Source organism: Gymnoscopelus microlampas (genome assembly GCF_963454915.1).
Source record: "Gymnoscopelus microlampas genome assembly, chromosome: 5".
Taxonomy (NCBI): domain Eukaryota; kingdom Metazoa; phylum Chordata; class Actinopteri; order Myctophiformes; family Myctophidae; genus Gymnoscopelus; species Gymnoscopelus microlampas.
Genome location: NC_139942.1, coordinates 21,156,996 through 21,167,382, shown reverse-complemented (window position 1 = coordinate 21,167,382; position 10,387 = coordinate 21,156,996). Strand labels below are relative to the sequence as shown.

The 10,387-nt window shown below is 46.1% G+C and overlaps 1 protein-coding gene across 1 annotated transcript in view; it reads right to left on the bottom strand.

The window, feature by feature from the left end:
• gpc1b (glypican 1b) overlaps positions 1-10,387 on the bottom strand; it is a 134,149-nt gene that overhangs the window by 20,990 nt on the left and 102,772 nt on the right. The window contains exons 4-5 of the mRNA XM_084058331.1: positions 9,256-9,495; positions 7,678-7,841 (exon numbers count right to left, since the gene is read on the bottom strand). Coding sequence (XP_083914457.1) covers positions 7,678-7,841; positions 9,256-9,495 — 404 coding nt within the window. The remainder of the gene's footprint in view (positions 1-7,677; positions 7,842-9,255; positions 9,496-10,387) is intronic.

Genomic DNA, 10,387 nt, shown 5'->3' with positions numbered 1-10,387 from the left:
TCAGTTTACCACAGAGATGCGTCGAGACCACATTCACTTCCGTGGTTACATTTTGTGGTGCGACCAGTGAGTCACAGCTACCGGTAGTATGAATGCTTAAAACTTAGAAACATGTAAGGGCGGCGGTGGCTCAAGAGGTAGAGCGGGAATTGGAAGGTTCCTGTTTTGGTTCCCTGGCTTCCCCTGTGTTAACCTCATTCAATCTGGGAACGCATCTGTGTCATTTTAGATTTGAGCTATAGGCATTCATTTATACTTTGGGCTATTTAAAAAAAGTCTTGAACATTTGTGCACATTTTTTAATACATATATTTTTTACTCAAATCTTTGCTTCTGGGGAGAACCACTGATATAACAACATAACAATACACGGATTTAGAAGACATTCGTAAAGATTTTCAAAAGATTTTCAAAAATAGCAGATCTACAAGCTCGTAGCGCGGCACTCGGTGCCGCGCTACGAGTTTGTAGATCTGCTATTTTTGAATAGCCAAAGAAATCTTAAAATGACAGAGGTGCATTCCTGGATTGAACGGGTTAGTGTCAAAGTGTCCTTGAGCAAGACACTGAAACCCCTAACTGCTCCCTGATGAGCAGGTTGGTGCCGTGCATGGTTTCCTCCGCCATAGCTGTGTGAATGTGTGCACGAGTGGGTGAATGTAATGCTCATTGAAAAGCTCTGTGGAGAAAGGCGCTATACTGTATGAATGCACCGTTTACGTAGTGCGACGTGTCATTCGACACTCTCAAAGCATAACGTTTGCTGTCGGGGCAGAGACCTCTTTTTCAAAAGTTCAAAAGCAGATCTGCAAGCTCGGAACGTGGCGCAAAGCGATGCATTTTGAGCTTGTAGATCTGCTATTTTAGCTATTTTTGAATTTGAATCCTTCAAAGTTACGGTTTCCACCTGCCAGAGACGATAAACTGGTTGGGCACACCCCTGGCGTGCCTATTTTGGGTAAACTTTCAAAATGTGTCAAAATAGGTCATTAGTCTTCTTTAAAAAAATGTTTTAACAATTGCCAAAATTTCCTATCAAGCTCACAACGCATGACATCGCGGCACGTTGTGAGCTTGTAGATTGGCTATTTTCGCTTTTTGTCGTCCGAAAGGAGTATATAGGGCATAAGTCTACACATTACAAATCGAACCCTGATATTCCAACCCCCCCCGCCCCCCCCGCCCCAATGTGTTACACAGTGCAGACTGGACTCCAAAGCCTACAGAGCCCACAGGATATGTGCCAGTGTGACCCACTTCCTTCACACAAACACACACACACACACACACACACACACACACACACACACACACACACACACACACACACACACACACACACACACACACACACACACACACACACACACACACACACACAAGCCCAGGGGAGAAATGGAATAGAAAAAACACAAATGTTAAGGACACAGCAACTGGTGCAGCCTGGAGCGAAATAGAGGAGAAAACACCGAAGGGGAAAGACAGTCTAGCATATTAATATTTATGTAATCTTAACCTTTTCTGTCAATTTGATATACGTCGCTCTGCTTGTTTGATTTATTGACTATTTGCGTGTCTGTCCACACACACTCACACACACACACACACACACACACACACACACACACACACACCTCGGCGTGTCTGTGTTTTGCTACACGCTCCGGTCCTGAACTCCTTCCGTGTTGCCTTTCATTGCCGCTGACCCGCCGTCTACAGTTCCTGATTTAAATACTCGTACATCCCCTTACTAATAAAGACTGGAAGGTCATGTCATGTCCTCCTTGTTCATGGAAGGCATATTGATGCATGCAGGCACGCACGCACGTACACACGCACACACACATATAGGGATGGAACGATAATCGTTATTATCGTTTATCACGATTAAAAACGCTCACAATAATCATATCGAAGAGATTTTCAATTTTCGTGAAATTGTCCTTCGTCCATTGATTGATTGATTGATTGATTAATTCTTTATCAGTCAAAAATGTAAACAGCATGGAAGTACAGTAAAACAAGCTAAAAGGATAACACAAAAAGCCCTGAGGGCTTGCTCAGTGGTGGCTGGTGCCTTTTCCCCCAGGTAGTGCTACACCAAAAATTAAGCCAACATGTACTACAGTATGATATCACGCTAGTTTATTTTGAGAAATGAAAATGGCTTCATTTGCAGGCCTATTTAGGCCCTGCCCTAGTAGTAATTCATTTGTGAAAGACAGACACAACTAATGGCATGAGCAAAAATGTAGATTATACAGTACTACACCTTTTTTGTACTTATATGCTAAAAATAACAACGTTGCCGTTTTATATGGTCCATATCCATTCACAGCAATAACAACCGACCAAAACTTGTTTTGTTTTATAAGTTAGGCCAGTGGTTCTCAAACTTTTTCACCCCCAAATTGACACTTATTAGCCCGTGGACTCCCATTTGAAAAGATATGCCAGGGGTCCCGGGATAAGAGAAGATTTTTACCACTCTAGCAGTGACTCTCAACTATTTTAATTTCAAGGACCCCCAGTTTTGACATGCATTAGGCTACGGACCCCCATTTAATGGCATTTCTATCTCTGGGACCCCAATTTATATAGTAAGAAAACCAATGTTAATTCAACTCTGAGAGTGTACAAATGGAACCAAATGGACCCGTTAGGGTCCATTTGGTTCCATTTGTACACTCTCAGATTTACAGACCCATAAGGGTCCATTTGGTTCCTAACTATCCATCATTTAGCTGGGGACCCCCTGGAAAACCCCCTCAAGGACCCCTGTTAGGCTATGTTATTTTCACAATCTAAGCATTTCAGTGTGATTTTCAATAATGGTCCCCGTCCCTATACACATGTATACTGGGGGTCGACTGTGGGCTGTTCAGCGATGTGGTCTGATGCCTGATCCCTGTGCAGGCTGTGTGGTAAACATCTCCAGTCTCCTGACCCATTAGGTGGCTATGAAGAGGCTATAAATAGGAGCGGTTGTCTCATTAGGACCCAATCAATTGAAGATAGAGTTGCAAGGGGGAGACGGAGGGGAGGCTAAGATCCTAATTAGTACATATACCAGGCTATACTCTGACTCTGGGGGAGAGAGAGAGAGAGAGAGAGAGAGGATAGGACAGAGTTCTCAACAATGTTGACAGAAATGATGGATTCATAGGCAGGGCTGAGACTGGATGTGACTTAATCCATGAAGACCTGGAACACATCTGTGTCATTTTTTTGATTTGAGCTAAAAATAGCAGATATACAAGCTCATAGCGCGGCACTGAGTGCCGCGCTACGAGCTTGTATATCTGCAATTTTCTTTAAACTTGAAAATGTGTGCAAATCTTTGAATATATATATTTTTAAAGCGAATATTTTTAACTCAAATCTTTGCTCCTGGGGGGTCCCTGGAACAACATATTTTGAGATGGGGGTTCACGACCAAATACAAATAATGTTGGGGGTCCTTGACATGAAAAAGTTTGAGCACCACTGATAGATAGAAACATAAGTATTTCAGAAAACATTTGGGATTTAGAAGACATTGTAGAATCGGCTTCAGGTCTTAATGGGATAAAGTGAGGAGGATAGTAGAAAAGACAGTATAGAAGAACAGAGAGGAGAGGAGAGGAGAGGAGAGGAGAGGAGAGGAGAGGAGAGGAGAGGAGAGGAGAGGAGAGGAGAGGAGAGGAGAGGAGAGGAGAGGAGAGGAGAGCACTGGGTTTGGCTGTGCTTGCAGCCCCGTGGTCAAGGACCCAGTAGTCAGTGTGAAGCTGGCTGAACAGTGGTGCAAAACACTAGCTTGCCGGGGGGCAAAAAAAGAGTCTTTTCATTGTCATTTTTCCCTTGGCTTCTCTTTATCTCTTTCTGTGCCTGTGGTCCCTGTCTAGCCTCTGTGTGGGCAAAAGCACCGGGAGCCCAACGCGGGACTGACTGTGTGGGAAGAGGGCCAACCGGGGCTCTATCTTTCGCACATGACCTTGAACAGAGAGGACGGTGCATCTGAATCAATCAATCAGTGCCATGCAGACCTCGCCTGGGATAAATCCACAGTCAAAATGAGAAATTCACTTTTCTGGCGGTACGGAATGTGGTTTGTCTCAGAAACACTTTTTTTTTTTTATACAGAACCTGGCTCAGTGAGTGTGGGGAGTACTTTATCGTTCAATTTATTCTGCGCTTGTGCAGCCTCCAGAGACGTGTGTGTGTGTGTGTGTGTGTGTGTGTGTGTGTGTGTGTGTGTGTGTGTGTGTGTGTGTGTGTGTGTGTGTGTGAGAGAGAGAGTGTGTGTGTGCGTGAGGAAGGCAGTCCCTGACCTCATTGAGAGGGCATTAGATGACATTTTGTAATTTTATAAAAGCTGGACTAATTACTTACTCAAATTCTTTTCCCCAGCTGACCTCGTTTAATGAACACATCGCTCAGTGTCCTTCGGAAACCAAACAAAATGGCATCAGCCGGGAAACGTGTAATAAGATCGAGCCCCTCTCTGAGGTGACACAGTGTTGCACAGGACTGATGGAAAAAACTAGGTGTGTGACGTACGTGCATTTAAGTGTGTCTGTACCTATATGTGCACCTGTGTGTATGTGTTCTAGGTACATATTTGTGTGTGCGTGTGTGTGTGAGAGAGAGAGAGAGAGAGAGAGAGAGAGAGAGAGAGAGAGAGAGAGAGAGAGAGAGAGAGAGGGCGATAGAGAGAGGGCGATAGAGAGTGAAAGGAGCAAGTGACTGCTTATCAGCTCGACACCTTGTGGGCTTGCAGAGCGCTGCGGGGGCTGTAAGCCACTCTAGCAGGTCTGGAGGGCACGCCCATAGGGCACAAATCATGAATAGAAATGCCAGCTTAGTGCCGTCTGCCCATGCTAATACAGCAGCTCCACACTCCCCTATGTTAGCGCTAGCCCCGCGGCTAAGCAATGCAGTGCAGCCTTCATATTCCCTCACTGTAAAGGTCCCTGGTTATGCTAGTACCACTGATACTAATACTATTTCAGGGCTCCCCTTCGGCTCCCGCGCAGTCTTTTTTCTTTTTTTTTTAACTGTCATAGTAAATGCTAGTCCTTATTCCGCTGTAGTTAGCTTGGGCTAGCTGAACTTGCATCTTTTTTTTTATTCCTTGTTTTATTCCCTTGTGGCGCTTGTGGCTTCGCTCTGCTCTGCAGTGTGTGCTTAACCCTTTAAGACCGGGAAAGAATCGTTGTGTCATTTTTAGATTTCTTTGGCTATTCAAAAATAGCAGATCTACAAGATCGTAGCGCGGCACCGAGTGCCATGCTACGAGCTTGTAGATCTGCTATTTTTGAAAAATCGTGAAAATGTGTCCAAATATTTGAATATATATATATATTTTTTAAAGGGAACATTTGTAACTCAAATCTTTGCTTCTGGGGGTCCCTGGAACAACATATTTGGAGATGGTGGTCCACAGCCAAATACATATCATTTTGGGGGTCCTTGACATTATAGCAACATACGTTTTTTTTTTAAACTGTTAGGATTTAGAAGACATTTGTAGAATCCCCAGAAGCAAAGATTTGAGTTACAAATGTTAACTAACACGCTTTAAAAAAATATACATTCAAAGATTTGCCCCAAAAAAAATCACGATTTTTCAAAAATAGCAGACATACAAGCTCATAGCGCGGCACTCGGTGCCGCGCTATGAGCTTGTATATCTGCTATTTTTGAATGGCACAACTAAATCTAAAAATGACACACAGATGCGTTCCCGGTCTTAATGGCTTAATTGAGACGTCCCGGGGTCCCCGTGAGTAGGCAGTGAGCCCAGTCACCTATCTTTTGGGACAAAGACACCCCCGAGAGCGACAACATCAGACGAGGCCACCTTGCTCTAAGGCACACGCTCTACCGGCAGCGCTAACAACACTACACACACACACAGATATACACAAATGGAGAAAAGGATGTGGGATTTTAGAAAGGCTTTTCTTTGACACACATCCAGTTGATGTGCCCCTGCAGTCAAACACCGACGGTAGCGTAATCTTTTAACGGAGAACATACCCCTCCCAACGTGTTAGAACTTCCAAGCTTTCTCTCTTTTCCCCCCTATCTTTCCCTTTTCTTGCTTACATACGCCCTGACTCCCCCATATTTCATCTGCCGAAAGAAGCGGAATATTCATCTCAGGTGCAGCATTATAACCCATTGATACCTGGAACGCATCTGTGTCACTTTTTCATTTGAGCTAATTTACACTTTGGCTTTTCAAAAATAGCAGATCTACAAGCTCATAGCGCGGCACCGAGTGCCGCGCTATGAGCTTGTAGACTTGCTATTTTTGAAAAATCGTGAAAATGTGTGCAAATCTTTGAATATATATATTCTTTTAAAGCGAACATTAACTCAAATCTTTGCTTCTTGGGGGTCCCTGGAACAAAATATTTTGAGATGGGGTGTCCGCGGCCAAATTCATATCATTTTGGGGGTCCTTGACATGAAAAGGTTTGAAAACCACCGATATAGAAACATACGTTTTTCAGAAAAACGTTGGGATTTAGAAGACATTTCGCAGAATCGGAACCTCATGCCTCAGTGGGATAAACCATTTGTCCGCTCAAAGGATGGGTGTATTTCTCATGGGTACTCTGCTCTCAATGCGCCCTCTGCCCAGTGCATGACGGGGGACATTATTCACCAGTGCACCAATACCGAGACCTACACACTAACGCACGGGCGCGCGCGCGCACGCACACACACACACACGCACACACGCACACACGCACACACGCACACACTTTGATGGGAGGAAGATTCCTCAGTGGCACTCTGATCTTGCGCCTTTTATTCTTTTCTTATACGTAGAGGGGGGGGGGGGGGGGGGGCACATTTCTCATGGGTGCGCTGACATTAACCCTCCCCACAGCCTTGGGGGACATTTCTCAGCGCGGGCGCTGACATTAACTGCTGTTGCAGGAGCTGATTGCCTGAGCCCCGGGCCGTGCTTTATGGAGCCTCTCTCGCTTCCACCGGCATCGATCCGCTATTGCCTTTTACTGCACCCATAGATGGATAGGAAAAAGTGTGTAATGCACGCGTTTATAGAAATACAGTGTGTGTGCGTGCGTGCGTTTGTGCGTGTGTTTGTGCGCCAAGTGCTAGTTGCAAGGGTGTGCACTGAGGACAGGGTTGCCAGATCTGCTTATTACAATTTCCCTGCAAGATTTTCTTTGAAAATAGCCGATCTACAAGCTCACAACGCGTCGCATCGCGACGCGTTGTGAGCTTGTAGATCTGCTATTTTCAAATAGCTGATGTATTATGTTAAAGTGCTCATGTGGCCCATAGTTGCTTCTTTTGGGCTGGTTTTCCTAGACCTGGTTGCTTGTTTCTGTCACAGAATCTGGCAACACTGACTGAGGACAGAGAGGAATGCAGGCAGGCTGAAAATATGGATACCAATGAGTACATGGTACAGGAGAGGAGAGGAGAGGAGAGGAGAGGAGAGGAGAGGAGAGGAGAGGAGAACATGTGAGCCTGGTTAGTAAGCAGGGCATCACGTCCAACAGCTGGAAGAACACGGAAGATAACAGAGAATGGAAAATACCGTGTGACCATGGGGTCGTGTTCTGATAGGCAGGAGAAATCTGAGGGGAGAAACATAAAAACAAAAACATACTTTCAGGCCTCTGAAAAAGAGAGAGACCGCGGATGTCTTACCTGGGACACCTTGCGCACCACCTCTCCGCTCACCATCAGGCCCTGCAGGAAGGAGCGCACGGCCACGAACGTGCGCGTCACCTTCAGCTTGAGGTCGCGGGGCGTGTCGCCGAACGGCCGCAGCGTCTCCGTCTGCTTAGACACGCACTCCAAGTAGTCCTCTCCTACGACAAGCATAGAGAGCCCTCCGTGAGAGTGAATTTAAATATATATTGGAATTTTGAATAAACCGAAAGCTTGTGGCTTCACGGATTGAAATTCAGATTAGAAACAAGCCTCTCACAATGGGAGATGCAAAACTGCAGAGGCAGATATAAACATCCACGCTATTTACAAGTGTCATGGGTGCCGCAGTGAAGGGTCACATCAATATTCGCTATATACTCCTCTTTCACGGTGATAAAACACAACCAAAACAAATAATGAGCGAATTACCATTTTCATTGTTGTTCCGTATGGTTTCTAATCTTGTATTAAAATTGCCTTGTGGGTGGATGTTGGACAGGGGATGGTGGGCATATGTATACTATATGGAGGCATTTCAGGACAACCTTGACGATGCTGGCGGATCGACTTTCAGCGATCCGGTTTATCAGAGCCGCCGATCCGATCGAAATGCCCATATATGGCCATATACAGGGGTGCACATAACTGGTGGGCAGGTGCGCATGCGCACCCAAAATAAATAATGCGCACCACATCAGACGACGCGAGGCGCTTTTGCGTACCAACAGCTGGGACAGGAATTTCCAAGCTTTTATTTTTTAGCAAAAATAAAAGCCTGGAGATCGAGGCTAGGAATTTACTTCCTGAAGCCACACTCACACAATCACTCTAAAGCATGCGTCTGCCCCATGTACAGCCATTAGGCGCAGGGCGAGGAGACGCATGCTGCACGTGATTGTGTGAGTCTCGATTGTGCATCGCCTCGCATTGCCTCGCTGCGTGCATGCAGCCAGCAGCGGCTGGTAGAGGCACTGATGAACACATCGTAGTGGTGCCAAATATGCCGTGAACGTCCAAATCTGGCGGATAAAAGCAGCGCAGCACAGGGCACCAACCGGGGGGGGTTTCTCCTAACGGCGGAATTTGGAAGAAGAGCGTCCTTTTCTTCTCGCGCAGCTAACCCCCCCCCCCCGTTGACAAAACTGTCCGGTGGGCGCCGTGCTGAACAACCCCCCCCCCCCCCCCCCCCGTTGACAGAACGGGACGGGACCATTTATTTGGTGCGCACCAAGTCACATCTCCAGGTGCTCTTCTGAGTACTAGACCTAAAAAGTTATGTGCACCCCTGGGCATATAGGCATATACTGATGACATCAGAGATCTCCTTTAATATGGGCATTAAAGGTACATGGACAGACAGATACAGAGAGATACAGAGGGACACAGACAGACAGACACACAGGAACAATGGGTACTCTGACAATGGGTATTGCATAACCGGGTGGGGCATGCATTCCCAACTTGCATCGTTCCAGACTTGCGTGGTCCCCGAGTCGGTACTTTACCTGCACTTCATTAGCAGATGTTACGAGTTAAAAAATAAGAACAAAGGGGGGGTTGCAGTGTATATACCTATGATACCAGGTGCCAGGAACTGCTTGTTTGCCTGGTTGAACAGCTTCTCCAGCAGTCTGGCCCAGAAGTCGTTGAGCACCTCCTCCAGGTTGACGTTGGAGCCGCGGCAGTAGCGCCTCAGCTCCGTGTACAGGTCAGAGAAGACCTGGGCGTTCTGGCCGTACAGGGGACCCCACGGTGCGGCGAAGGTCTCCTGCAGGGCCACCTCCGAACGGTTCAGCAGCTCCAGGAAGTACCCTGAAAAACACAAACATAACAGGAAGTTAAAGTCTGAAAAATAACAAGGAAGAAGAGGGCACAGAGTGTCTGGTTAAGTCCTGAATCAACCAGCTAGTTTTAATAAATCGGTGGTGGTAGTTGTGCTTGCATGTGAGCCAAGTAAGAACTAAGAATCTCCTCGTCTCCTCTATGAGTCATGGAGGCAGGACAGAAACTGTATGTGGTCTTGCTTTGTTTCGCTGTCCCATTTTTTGGTGGGCGACAGCGACAGCACGCGTGGTTCGTTTTATCTTGTTTTTCTCTTCATCTCTGTCTCAGCCACAACAGAGTGTGTGCGCCAGACAGCTTGATAGATGCTGGACTGGGAAAGCAAATGTACCCAAAGTCAAACTACACACGTGCCTTGCATCTGTGGTAACAACCCCCCCCCCCACCCCCTCTCCCGACATCACGTCCAAAGAAAAGTGGCACACGTGCCTGCAGAGACTATTGTTACTTTGTGACAATACTCACATGCATTTCCCTGTTGGCCATTACCGCCGTCTGTGCTTTCGAAGACTATGCTGACGCATTTCTAACCCATTGAGGCCTGAGGTTCCGATTCTGCAAAATGTCTTCTAATTCCTAACAGTTTTTTGAAAAGAACGTATGTTGCTATTGTCAGTGGTTCTCAAACTTTTTAATGTCAAGGACCCCAAAATGTAGATGTATTTGGCCGCGGACACCCATCGCAAAATATTTTGTTCCAGGGACCCCCAGAAGCAAAGATTTGAGTTACAAATGTTCGCTTTAAAAATATATATATTCAAAGATTTGCACAAATTTTCTTGATTTAAAAAAAATAGCAGATCTACAAGCTCGTAGCGCGGCACTCGGTGCCGCGCTACGAGCTTGTATATCTGCTATTTTT